General features: G+C 43.5%; 7 protein-coding genes across 7 annotated transcripts; 4 read left to right on the top strand and 3 right to left on the bottom strand.

The window, feature by feature from the left end:
• Nucleotides 1–220: 220 nt before the first annotated feature.
• Nucleotides 221–535, top strand: VTP01DRAFT_7622 (uncharacterized protein; the record flags this gene model as incomplete). The annotated part of the gene is made up of 2 exons (XM_069386654.1): nt 221–297; nt 346–535. The coding sequence occupies 2 exons, from the start codon at nt 221–223 to the stop codon at nt 533–535; spliced, it is 267 nt and encodes an 88-aa protein (XP_069242087.1).
• Nucleotides 536–2,435: 1,900 nt separating this feature from the next.
• Nucleotides 2,436–3,706, top strand: VTP01DRAFT_7621 (uncharacterized protein; the record flags this gene model as incomplete). Its single annotated transcript, XM_069386653.1, has 5 exons — nt 2,436–2,606; nt 2,687–2,755; nt 2,813–2,940; nt 3,010–3,346; nt 3,413–3,706. 5 exons carry the CDS (start codon nt 2,436–2,438, stop codon nt 3,704–3,706), a joined length of 999 nt encoding a protein of 332 aa, XP_069242086.1.
• A 177-nt stretch (nt 3,707–3,883) lies between these two features.
• Nucleotides 3,884–4,642, bottom strand: VTP01DRAFT_7620 (uncharacterized protein; the record flags this gene model as incomplete). The annotated part of the gene is made up of 3 exons (XM_069386652.1): nt 3,884–4,041; nt 4,109–4,286; nt 4,343–4,642. The coding sequence occupies 3 exons, from the start codon at nt 4,640–4,642 to the stop codon at nt 3,884–3,886; spliced, it is 636 nt and encodes a 211-aa protein (XP_069242085.1).
• Nucleotides 4,643–4,848: 206 nt separating this feature from the next.
• On the bottom strand, nt 4,849–6,059 carry VTP01DRAFT_7619 (mitochondrial 54S ribosomal bL33m domain-containing protein; the record flags this gene model as incomplete). The annotated part of the gene is made up of 5 exons (XM_069386650.1): nt 4,849–4,892; nt 4,963–5,145; nt 5,198–5,450; nt 5,688–5,773; nt 6,020–6,059. The coding sequence occupies 5 exons, from the start codon at nt 6,057–6,059 to the stop codon at nt 4,849–4,851; spliced, it is 606 nt and encodes a 201-aa protein (XP_069242084.1).
• A 366-nt stretch (nt 6,060–6,425) lies between these two features.
• VTP01DRAFT_7618 (uncharacterized protein) lies at nt 6,426–9,367 on the top strand (the record flags this gene model as incomplete). Its single annotated transcript, XM_069386649.1, has 5 exons — nt 6,426–6,785; nt 6,843–7,012; nt 7,381–7,826; nt 7,897–8,009; nt 9,029–9,367. 5 exons carry the CDS (start codon nt 6,426–6,428, stop codon nt 9,365–9,367), a joined length of 1,428 nt encoding a protein of 475 aa, XP_069242083.1.
• Nucleotides 9,368–10,000: 633 nt separating this feature from the next.
• VTP01DRAFT_7617 (uncharacterized protein) lies at nt 10,001–10,249 on the top strand (the record flags this gene model as incomplete). Its single annotated transcript, XM_069386648.1, has 1 exon — nt 10,001–10,249. One exon carries the CDS (start codon nt 10,001–10,003, stop codon nt 10,247–10,249), a length of 249 nt encoding a protein of 82 aa, XP_069242082.1.
• Nucleotides 10,250–10,716: 467 nt separating this feature from the next.
• VTP01DRAFT_7616 (uncharacterized protein) lies at nt 10,717–11,966 on the bottom strand (the record flags this gene model as incomplete). Its single annotated transcript, XM_069386647.1, has 5 exons — nt 10,717–10,877; nt 10,935–11,065; nt 11,129–11,203; nt 11,267–11,662; nt 11,728–11,966. The coding sequence occupies 5 exons, from the start codon at nt 11,964–11,966 to the stop codon at nt 10,717–10,719; spliced, it is 1,002 nt and encodes a 333-aa protein (XP_069242081.1).
• Nucleotides 11,967–13,086: the final 1,120 nt, after the last annotated feature.

Below are 13,086 nucleotides of genomic sequence, written 5' to 3'. Positions count from 1 at the left end.
CCAATGCTCTAGCATACCATTCATCATTTCTCTTCATCATCTCTGTAACGACACAGAAACAAGAAGAGAAGCAAAAAAAAAGCAGGGTTTGTTATTTATAAGCATCACGCATCGAATGTTGTTTCGCATTGCAGCATCGTTTGTGAACCGACCAGTGATATCGAACCTATAATTGTATAAAGAATACTAGTCGTATATATGTATAGCCTTTGGAAGCGATATGGATCTTTCGATTTTCCTCAAGGAGCTTCCGCAGAGCATGCAGGTCTTGAAACGTTGGATCACCCATTATGCGGGGTAGACTCGTGTGGTCTCCCATAAACCCCGATATACAATTTCTGAAAGCCAAGTTCCTGGTTCGCGCTCGCTTGACCCTCCTAAACGTGCATTCTGCGGCGGTTATGCATCCGCTTCGCTCCTGCAAGCACAGCGTCGAAACCACTCATCAAAGAATCAGCAGCTCATGATGTCCCTTCAATCCTCGCCGAGCGCAAGCGATCGTGAACAATGCTACGTTCGTGATGGAAAGGGTTGAACCTTCCAACATTGTCAGATTTGCTGCTCTTTACACTCCTGAGCAATCCTTCTAGATGAAAAGTGATGTATAGTATTAATCTATGTTAAGGTATATCGTATTAGGCGGCGAGTCCAATCTGTGCTAAGTGTTCTAAGTGTCAGCGTTGAACCATCGAAATATTTTTATTCACCAGGAGATTCAGTCTGATGATAATGAAAAGTTGATGAGAAAAGTGGGCTGTGGACTGTGAGAAGGAAATATAGATGAATGGTTTGATAGGAATGCTATTGACGAACAACGTAGAGTCGACATCGAACGAAAGAAGTGCCAGAGAGCAACGTTGAAGCTCTAGCGCTTAATGAAAGAGATAACTTACCGTTCACGTTTGGAATAGCTCGACTTAGTCTCGAAGATTTCTAAGAGGAGGTTATCTGTATTCGTGATATCACGCTACGACACCATATTCTGCCACCAATGGATGCCAGATGCGGCAATTACGGCGCTAGGGTGTGGCCCTGGGAGAAATCTTCTGGGAGTAATCGTTCCCCAGTATTTCAATTTTGTTGTGGAAACGGAAGGGTCCGTATACCAGCATTGGCAGCACCTCCGCAACCTCTACTGGATCTATTTCTCTCTAACTCTGAGGAGCGAAAAACTTTCGAAAAAAGGCGAGAGTTTATGGCAGCATGTTTGCATTTTCGTCTATTGGAGTGCGACTTGATGGAAGCCTTGCAAACGCTACTGCTGGCATTTATATGTTTACTGTAAACGGCGCAATTCACCGTAAGATCGGACCTCTCCTTTCAACTGACGGTGAAGCGCCTAAATTCGCACAAATTTACATATGCGATTATGAGACGCAGCTATATCAAAGGTAGCAAATTTTTTGGCAGTGGATTGGATTCGGCGATCTTGGTCACTTTACCAGATATGATTTCGAGCATTAATCCATTCGCCAGCACGATACAAAATGCTGGAGAAAGACAACGCGAAAATCCCACCGTGAATCTGGGTATAAGAATATCAGGCGATATAGCTCGAGAGGATAGTCAGTATAGTGCTCCCGCTTGTGCTGAAGTTGCTGTGATCAATCGTCATGAGTGATGGTAATATGAAGAAACACAGACGTACAATTGGAGACGTAATAAGTGCGACAGCAGGCAGCAAATCAAGTCGTATTAAGTCGTATCAATGAGACGTATGCTCATAACGATTCACTTCGTTATACTCTTCACTCTTTCCGCATAGTCATTAAGATTGAAAGTGGATATATAGCAACATAATGATATCGAGCCTTCAGATTATGACAATGGGGACGATGCCGAAAGAACGTCATCGTGGAGAGAAAAAACAATGATATTGACGACGGAGAAGATGCTGATGGCAGAGTACTTATCTCACGCCTTGCCTCATACACTTGAATTTAGGCGAGCGCAGATCTGAATAAACCAGAATCCGACGCGAGTTGAACTCGCGCTTCCTAATCCTACACGTCCTCGGCTTCAGCATTGCATTCCGCGTTTACAAATCAAGCGTAGTGATCGAAGCGAAGCGTAAAACACTTGCTATTATTATTATAATTATTGATAAGGATCGATCCCAGCAATGGTCGGAAAAGGAGTACTGAATTGGGGACTGTGCATGCTCGCGCGAACAAAGTTTGAACGAATAAGGCGCCATGCAAGCCGGATATCGGGATGCTCCGCTGGCAACGTTGCACAAGGTGCATTTTCGCGCGATCAGGCCATGACGTCGGCGGCGTGCCTATGTGGTCCTGAATATTTGTCCTGTCTCGGGAGAAGTTCGCGCGCAAATTCCTAGGCTGTGATGCGATCGCCGCCTTAAATACCACTTCAAACTGTCATCCAAGTATCGCCTTTCCCTTAACTTCTTCTGTTCCCCCATCCTTGCTTATCAAATGATCCATGAGTTCTCGCTGTCCACTGCCAAGTTGCATATCAATAATTTGAATCAAATGAACGTCACTGTACCCGGTAGTCCCAAGGCCCAATCTGAGCTACGAAAGAGAATACGCGAGATTCATAATGATGATACTCTAGAACCGCACGAGAAAGCTAGAAGAGTCCAGGTTTGTTACCTTGTTCGAGCTTTCATCTTATATTTATCTCACGACTAATAAGCCTTTCTCTATTTCGTTCCCTCCATCAGAAAATAATGAACAGTCAGTGCCGTTCTGACAAAGATGGGAGCATTTCGGAATATAATAGAACCTATCACGTAAGGCTCCAAGCTACGAATGATCCAAAAGTTTATTTAACGTCTGTGACACTGCAGGATAAGAGTAAAGGAATCTTAGGTTGCAAGCATTACCAGCGCAAAGTCAAGTTACAAGCGGATTGTTGTAAACAAATATTTTCATGTCATTACTGTCACGACGAATCATCAGATCATGCAATCGTCCGGTAAGAGTTCAACAACCAAGTCAATAGTAGAGTTTTCAATCCGCCTTGTTCACAAGCTTGTATCCCTAGTCAACAAACAAAAAACATGCTATGCATGCAATGTCTCACGCTACAGTCAGCAGCACAATTTTGCGGTCACTGTGGGATCAAGGCTTCTCAATACTACTGTGACAAATGCAAACTCTGGGATAATGACGAAACCAAATCGATATATCACTGCGATGCCTGCGGAATCTGCCGGAGAGGACGCGGTCTCAATGACGACTTCTTCCACTGCGACATATGTAATGTCTGTATGACAATTACCATGAAGAATAACCATCGATGCATTGAACGAAGCCTGGAAAGCGATTGCCCTGTTTGTGGCGAATACATGTTCACCAGCAGGATAACTGTGAATTTTATGGCAAGTATCTCAATTTTACATCTGGTTAGGTGAAAAAATCCTAACGTTCTCGTCATAAATGAATAGCCCTGCGGTCACAGTATACATCAGCCATGCTTTTTAGCATACAGCCAATCGTCATATCAGTGTCCAATATGCCTGAAATCTTTCAAGGATATGACTCAATATTTTAAGCAGCTGGACGATAATTTGCGTCACCAGACTATGCCTCCGGAATACAAGAATCGTATCTCACTCATATTATGCAACGATTGCGAGCAACGTTCTGAAGTACCGTACCATTTCTTTTACCACAAATGTCAACATTGCACCAGTTATAATACCACTGTACTCAGCGTAAAGGCCCACAGTCAAGACTAATAGCTATTGCTATCTATGTCATCTTAATCTTTCTAAAAAAAAACTGAGTCGGACGAAGAAGCAAGAACAAGTCCTTGTTCCTGCGTCGAATATGCCTCAAAGGGCACAAATACCTGTTCCCCAAATACCCGAAACTACACTTTGTCATGGTTCCCTATTCTGATGTTATTTTTTTCTTTATTTTGTTTTGAGTATTTTTGGCTGATCTATGGAGTAAGCAATATGCTTTGCTGCTGGTATTATGAATAGGTATCCAATACACAGCACACTTGCTATCGATAGGACGACCTTGTAAACGTGATAGAAAAGAAAACCAGAATAGAGATTCTCTAGAACTATTACCCAACAGATATATTACGTCGGTTTTGTGTTCTCTTGATGCCCAAAACTATCTTCAGTTACCTATATCGTAGGTGACTGGCGAGACAGCATCTTTGTGCGTAATACCAGTGTACAATCCCTTCACTGAAACAAGTCCATTGACCTTGTCGGTATCTTGATGGATGGTTTCACTGGTGTTCAATACAGGAGGAAGGACTTTGCATGCATCAATCCATGACAGCTCAAAATCCGTAGGAAACTATACGCACAATGGGTTAATCTCTTGGGTTTGGAACTGGGCAAAGAGGAATATACCGTTGCGGGATATGAGATGCGTATTTCGTACGCCATTTTATCTTGTAGCGCTTGTATTGCGTACCAGTGCTCTTGCTTATCGCGGCTCAATTGTCGCATTTGCACACATTTGTGAGGTGGTTGCAATGTTGTCTCTGGAGTTGCCCACTGGTTTATACGTTCCGAACATGCGAATGCATGCCTTACATCGCCTCGAAAGATGAGCTTATCTGTGTTGGCCCGAGTGAAAGCTGCATAGAACAGTGACACGGATAAAACACTGTACAGCAAGTTACACGTAAGCCCCATAACCTGTACCATTTTGGCAAAAAGCAAAGGCACCTGGAAAGAAATAAAAAGCGTAAATCGAACCTCAAAATAAAATGACTGTCAACAAGCTGACTGTTCTTTATTGGATTTTCTATATACAAGTCTCGTGTGGTAAATGAGGGGATTACGGCATAAAATGTAAAGAATCTATGCCATTGACGATTCAATAGCTGCTTCGTGCTAAATGGCTTTATTATTTATCGTTTAAGTTTCGTTTCGGTAAACAGCACATGCTTGTTTACTGTGAGCAGAAATATACGATCAACTTCGTCAGTGCAATGCATTGCATCATATAATTCGAGGACACTAACCGACAGGGTCAAATTTCATCATTGAAAGTTTAGGATTGGCTCTCGGACGGCTCTTGACATAGTTGTAGCCCGTGCCGGCCGTTGATAACAGCTTGACAAGTATAACTCTTGCTTTAGTCTTCTTGGCCATTGGAAAAGCGAGGTGAGAGAGGTGCAGCAGGATTATAGCTTCCCACCACTGCACTTAACAAATACAATGTGACTTCAGAATAAATTTTATTGGCTGATTTTCTACCTTCTTTGCGTTTGTAGATTCTGCTGGGAAGCTGTGCACTCCGAGCAGTATCCTGCTGTTCACGATCTAGGATCAAGCTCTCAAATCTTAAGAGGCGAACGATGTTTCTTGCTTCCCTAGCAATCTCTCTAGTTTGCTCCTGTTCCACGGTTGTTGCAGGAAGCATTTCAGGAGCTTCTGTTTGTGCGCTCCGTGTAACTCGACGAATTTCTTCTGCGTTCGGACCAGATCCTTCAACTGCAGAGACGCTCGACTCAGAGGAGACATTAGTTAAAGATAGGTTCAGATTTTATAATTTATTATGGGAATTGCTTCGGACACAATAAAGGGTCACCATCAAACTTTTCATTTTATTTCTTTCATTTGAATCGAGATGACCATTTATCTTCTATCCCATAGAAATGCAAGCATGCTTATTTTGAACGTTGATCGGACGCCACGGAAACTTTCGAGCCTTGATCGAAACCAAGACAAAATCGTTACTGTTTACCAGTTGAAGCAATATCAGCTCTGCCAAAAATTTCAACTGCGTCGTCACAAGACTATGAGCGCTTTTACCAGAGCCGTCATACAGGGCTACAGGTAAGTTAAGCATATCAGCAAGAATCTGAGGACAGTCTGCTGATAAAAACCAATAATCCGAGGAACAAGAAAGCGTCACGGCAATCAAATATCTTCAGCAAGTGACGCGTATCATAATGGAAATGATCTTGGGTACGTATCTTCGTGGGAATCAACGACGTTACCATGGCTACCTTGATCGTCCATCACTGCTCCTCGCCGTTTTGAGTGCTTTGGCAACGGCGCAGAAACTACAATTACCGACAGCCTTAGGATTGTAGATGCCTGTGACAAAGACCATAGATATGCTTGGATCAAGAGCAATAACATCTGTCGTATTCACAACATAAATGTTATAAAAGGAAATACCCAGATCTGTACCTGAAGCTTACCAATTAAACATTAAAGAATGATCCAGTCAGATCGAAGAGCTGAAATCGCTCAGCATCATTAATCAATGCAATATCCAGGAACTGACAAAACTTACAAACAGCGATTGTCAATTATCCATCTCGTTAGATCTAGAAAAGCTATAAACAGTCTTGCAAATACCATTAGACATTATCTAAATTCCACATCAGACAAGAGTCTTAAAGGATTTGTCTTTGTCCCTTTTTCTATTTAGCAAGTATCTCATTTTTTCCCTTTGAATTCTCGATCAAACAAGATGTCCAACGCTCTCAACAATTTCAACACTCGTAACAACTCTGTCAGCCTGCTCCCTTCAGTCATCACCACGCCAGCCCAAGCCATTGGTCTCTCGGAGCTTGTACGCCTTTTAGAAGAACCAATGGATTTGGACACTGGTTCATCTCCTGCTGCAGCCGAATCCTCAAGCCCTATGCCTGCCACAACCGCCAATCCGGATCTAAAACAGGCCGACCCTCCTGGTAGCAGCAGCTCCAAGTATGCTGACCCTGCAGTTGTCTTATGCAATGCGATTCAGCACCAGTGCTCCGTGCTGAACAAGATGGTTGTGCGATACCAGCAAGCTCTTTCCAGCAGTGATAAGACCACGTCCAAGAAAGTACTGGCAGACAGGGAGAAGACCAAAGAAGCATTGCAGTCTCTCTGAGCTGTCCAGGCGCCAGAATACGTTCAGCAAACTCCTGCCGCTCCTTACAGCAGGCAATCTCGCATCTCAATCAGGGATATACCGGTGTTCCAACTGGTTGGTTCAAATATCTGGCGTCCGGACAAGGAGGTATTCGACTCTGTCGATCACTTCCTGTCTGCTTTCCCGAATGTGCTCAGGTTGGTGATGCTGACCTAGACAAGAAGTGGGAGAAGTGGCTGTCAGCTGCATTGCACTGCGATTACGACGAATTGTTGGGCTCGTCTATTTGTATCACCCCTCTCGCACCACCCCAGTCCCTCTGAGTGCTAATTTAGAGGGCGGCGGGAGTGGAGTCAGGCACAAATACTGTCAATGCCCATAGATGCAAGTCGTGCATAACTTAGATCACTGTAAAGCGAAATAAAAGACATCTGCTTCGTATTAACCCTTTCAATAAATAATATAAAGTGCATACAATTTTTGCATTGATTCCATAAGAGTAATTGAAGTTGACTCTCTAGCGGGAACAAAAGCTTGTATCACTATTCTCTTTCACCATGTCCAGCGAAATGAATGAAGTAACAATGAATCCAGACCAATTGCGCGAAGTTTGGAGTTCTGCTCAGGAAGCTCGTGAATACATTCAGCAATGGGCGAAGACTAACGGTGGATTCTCCGTGTACACCGTTAGAAGCAACATGAGCAGCGAGAAGAGGTACAATCGCCTGGGATGTCGACATTCCGGTGTACCTAGAAACCAGAAAGAACAAGAAGTCATCGACACGAAAGCCATTTTTATCGCGGATGATCACTGCAACGTCACTGCGGCCACTCAAGCGAAAAAGCAACGCGCAAAAGACTCGCAGAGGTTTGGGTGTCCATTTGAAGTGATGATCCGACCCCTCAACAAAGACAGCTGCCAATGGCATGTTGTAGCCATGCAAAACAAGCATGATTATGCTTTCGCTTGGATACGGCATCCTACCCGATACATCGCCGTCTGGAGTGGAAGTCCAGGAGAATGTTATAAATATGATCAAAGCGCATGCCGAAAATTCAACGATCGTCACCTATGATTTAGGTATTACTGTGGTCTCCGAGGATATCTCCAACCTTCGCCAGAAGGTTTTCAACAACGACCCCGACCATGGGATGCTCCGTCTGGTCCAGGCTCTTGAAGCAGATGGCTATCGAGTTCGTTACAGCATCAGGCAAGAAGGGGACAAATGCTTCCTTCGTTCCTTGTTGTGATGTCAAACAAAGGGGACAGAATAAGTCGACGAGACTCAAGTAAAGTTCTTTATTCACGATCATTCTGTATTTATAGAGAATCTTCCTTTTGGCGGTCTTTCCTCTATGCATCTGATATCATCTCAAGGAGCTCGTTAACCAGTGTGGGTGAGCATCTGCCGTGCATCTGTCATCATCAGAACGGGAAACCATTGTTTGGTGTATAATTGGAGCTGTCAAGGTTAAGATAGCCCCAATTAAGCTGCCTGTGTTACCATAGCAATAAAGAGAGGATATGAAGTGCAGGGTAAGATCAAGAGATCCTGTCAATTTCTTACGAAACGAAGTGTTGGATACAACACTTATTCTTTGCGCATGACTCGGCCATCGAGCTCGCCAGAAAGTTCCCAGAGACTATATTACTTGATGCAACATACTAGACTGAAGTATTTGTTGGGAAGGTGGAACAGTGAAATACTGTGATTTTGACTACGATTTTTCTTGCCTTTGCATGCAGCCTCCTGTTGAGCGTTTTGTAATAGAGCGACTGGCTATATCGATAACTTAGAACTTATAAAACTTTTATTTATTCGGCTGCCAAGTAAACATGCAACGGACGCCAAGTGTATTTTCTCCTCTCGCCAACATAAAAAAGATACTGCGCCAACATGAAATTACGTGGTCAGATTGTAAAAAGCCGGGCGCCAAGGAGGTCATCTAGAACCACATGTATGATGTTCCTCCTGTTGAAGTCCCCGCTCCGCGAGGCTACACGGGTTTTTGAGAATATGGGGTGGTCGCTTGAAGTACGGACACATATAAATTTTCTGAATCTTTCTGCATGGCAGATAATTATTGTATCAAGATCGGTCGAGCGATTAGCCCATGTTCTCAAAAACCCGCGTAGCCTTGCGGAGCGGGGACTTTAACGAGAGGATCGTCGTGTATGTAGTTCTAGATGACCTCCTTATTTGAGCACTAAGAACTTTGTATGTCCTATCCGGTGGTCGAGGAACGCTTCTTTGAGTCAAGAAGAAGAAAGATACAACAAGTCCTTTGACAGTTTTCGCTCCAAGATCGAGGCGATCTTCGGTGAACTCGGTCATGTCTTCAACAGGTTCAACGGCAAATCGGTCATCCGTGTGTCCGACATCGGTACGTTCACGATCCAGTTGAGACTAGCGTGTCTCTTGCTGAATAATCATGATGACACGAAGAGCCATGGTGAAAGCCAGAGTAGAAGCCAGGATAGACTGAGTTGGCCCATGTTGCTCTGCAATACCACAACAATTGTAGCACAACAACGTGTAGCAAAGATTTAAAGGAGCCACAACACCAATGCACTCCATTTCAATAAATACAAGATTTCCATGGTGAAGGTTGGGGGCTTATATTGGTGCAAGAGTTTTTTCTTATAAATGTAAATACGTAGGGTGTTTTGATTTCGAAACTGGTTGTATATAACTGATGGCCGGCAATATCATATTCATTGATGGTGGGTCAATGTCAGCAGGCAGCTGGGGCTGATTTCGCGGTTGAGTTAATCTAAGCTACGTAGAGTATGTAACTTTACCCCGGCGTACTGGCTGTTCGCACCTTCCAGCGAGATTCGCACGTCTTTGAGGCTGACATGCTTCTTTTGTTCCAAGAGTTGCAAGATGCCTCTTAGAAGAACAGAAGTTGTAGCTTTTTGTTGCCACGGAGAACCATAAAGACGCCAAAGTGAAGTACTGCTAGCGCTAAAGTGAAAGTGATGGGACGCCAATGCATAAAATGCGGCAGCGCCATGTATTAAACACTTCTGGCCAAGCTGCTATCCTCCCAGAGCCAAATAGAAACTCGTGCCACGCCAAGATGAAAAAAGATCAAGCGTCAACCATTAGGAAAAATCCAATACTGCAGTTTAGAAAAACTATACTCTTTACGACAGAGCTGGGCTTGTCATATCTTCTAGGATGTGGGCAAACGTCCTGAAAGAAGACATGTTTGCCGCATTTTTCAACCTAAAATTGATCAAGAAAATTTGTAAAAGCTACAAACTCGACTTTCGACATCGGTTAACGTGGAGACCCGATAATACAGTGGCAATATTAGATCAGCTCAATGACGATGCAAATCCTACCATCGGCTGCTACGATAGCCGCAAGAGCTTAAAAGAAGAATCCCATAGCCAAGCCATAAATCTCACCTCTCCGAAAGAGTGAGAAAGAATTTGGGAAACTGATGGATACGAAGATAGAACAAATCAGCGTATCTTTGAAAGAAAAGAGCAATCAAAAAACGCAGCAAATCAAGAGTACAAGGAAAACTGCCATCAGACAGGAGCGCAAACAGTTATACAACGACCAGCAGAAAGGAAAGGCGTGTTCGAGATGACTTCAACGCCGAAGTACAAGGCCTGAAGGCTGACTGAAAAGATTTCGTTCAGAAAAATATCAAAAGCTTATTGTAAAGGCAAGTACACTCTTTCCCAAAATCGAAGTCGGTCCCCGCCAATTCTGAAGTCGCAGGCTAACAAAAATTGAAGTCGATGACAAATCAAATGTCGCATGCACAGAAAAACATGTAGCACAGAAGCGACATCCACATATTTTTGCTTTTTGCTTTTTTTTTTTGTTCGTATATATATCATACTGTGGTGATCTGTGGAGAATAATAGAAGAGAATTACATCACAGTTGCTCTCCGTTACGAGAGTTATCTAAGCATCTATAAGAATGAGAAACAAAACCTTCGAAATCACTCAATCTTAAGCTATTGGATGCTTCACTGATTCGTGTCATCAACGTCTCGCTTGCCAAGAACCTGTTGCGCTTAAATTTGCTCTTGACAACTGACCAAAACTGCTTGATAGGATTGAGTTCAGGCGATTATGATGGAAGATAGGCACCTCGATACTTTCGAGACTCGATATACCTAGAGATATCGTCAGCCTTATGAATAGGAGCATTATTCATAACCAAATAATGGCCCTTCATTTGCTCATATTTGTCCATCTCATCCATTGTAGCCTTAAGAAATCTAAGAAGATGACCAGTTACAGTTCCTGTGCTTGTAAGCTTGGAATGACCCCCTTAATCAGACCTGATGTAGAGATTGCACCCAAGGTTGTGGTCGTCCTTGCTCTTGTTTTTGGCACTGTAACCACTGTGGAAGACCCTTTTTCGACCACGCCATGCTGTGCTTCATGTTGATATGGAAGGCAGACTCATCAAGAAAGACGCAATTTCTTCCAAGTCGATGTCGGTCATGTCCCATTTGCGCACCCAGTCAAGGCGCTCTTGAATCTTAGCCTCGCTATTCCTGTCTACAGGCTGAAACCGGGCCTTCTTAAGGGACAGATTGCACTGCGTCCTCACGAAATTATAAACGGTACGCTTAGAGACTTTGAGCCCTTTAAACCTCTGAAACAGTTGTTCCATGAACTGCTCCAAGATAACCGAAGGGTTCTCATCGACGTACTCTAGAATGACCTTCTTATGCTCTTCACCAAGGATATGCGGACGACCATTCTTCTTACACTTCGCGAATATGCTATCCGGATTCACCTCATACTGTTTGGCCCATCCTTGAGCTGTACGGACATGGATACCTAACCGTTTTGCGGCAGCTGAGGCACTCAGAACTTTCTCAACATCAGTTTGAAGAACTTAACCTTATCCTGGTCCGTATAGAGCGTCTACGCTCGCTTGACGGATGCTTCTCTCATGAGAATGTCCACAGCTTTCTTTGCAACTTCGGTCTGCATGGTATCTGACCCATGAATGCTCTCGCAAGGGAGATTACGCAAATACTGCGTGTATGAACTTCGCGTTTCAAGAGCATACTGCTCTTCGTCGACGCCGTAGTCCATGGGCTCAGGTCTGCCGTATCCGTTGACAGCATTGCCTTGCCCATTTTCGTAAAAAACCTGGATGCTCATCTTGTAATCTGAAATTTCAACCGTAGGATGTGGAAAGCTGGGCTAAAAATGTTTACTTTATTTCCAAAAGTAACGACAGATCGCAGCGACATTAATTTTTGGAAAAGGTGTACATGCTTTATATACTCTTGGAGGTGCTAAGCTTTGCATGACAATATCTTTGGAGGATGTGACATCCACACTTTGGGGAATGAAAATCGGTTTTCATTGGATTATGAATTTGATCTATGGGAAGAGTGTATTTACAAGAAACCAAAGATGACGGTAGACAAGTGTGTATAGGCGGAACCAATTACGTCGTCTATACGCTTTCGACAATCATACGATTCAACTACGACTGCTTTGAGGTTCACTAAAAGTTAGAATCAGGAGTTATGGACCCAAGAGGAATTTGACATCGCGGCAGGCCTTGCAGCCGAAGCAAAAAGGAGTTGTAAACGCATTACGGCAGGACAACTACAGCAATTATCACTGTCACGCGCCATTACCAAAAAGATGAACAAACTCAAGGTGAGCCAATGCGTGCACGATTATGGAAATCACTCCTAATAATTCTTTTAAGTGTATGGAAGCATTGCCAGACGGTGAAGGAGGTCGGGAAGATACTATCTGAAAATCCAATCAAGTCATCTCGATCACCAGAAAACGTACTGGATATGCATAAGGTATGTAGATTTCATCGTCATTCGAATATGGCACTTATTCCTTGCAAAGAAAAGATTTGGATAGAACAGCGAGAAATGCTACGAGGTTTCCTATCATTTCAAACAAACCCGCAAGGAGCAGAGGACCAGGCATCCTATGAAATCCGCGGCTTATGACAAATTAGCCGGTGTAGAACGAAGATATATCGGTTTCCTGGATAATAAGCAAGAAAATAGCGAGGCCATCTAGCAAGAAAAAACCAAACAGGACAATTCTATGTATTGGCGATGCAGGGACATGTGTCGGATCTCGTATTGATGGGCAATTACGAGCACGGAATCCTCGTTACATCATTGTAGCAATTACAAACGAAGCAGGAACTTCACAAACATGCTCTACTTGCGGCAGCACCATAGTGCATCCGGCAAGAACTTACACACTAGGGAATAAATAAAAACACAAGACGATTAACGGG

This window comes from Rhizomucor pusillus, assembly GCF_041956525.1.
Source record: "Rhizomucor pusillus strain CBS 183.67 unplaced genomic scaffold VTP01scaffold_4, whole genome shotgun sequence".
Classification (NCBI taxonomy): Eukaryota; Fungi; Mucoromycota; class Mucoromycetes; order Mucorales; family Lichtheimiaceae; genus Rhizomucor; species Rhizomucor pusillus.
This window is presented reverse-complemented; position numbering and strand designations above follow the sequence as displayed.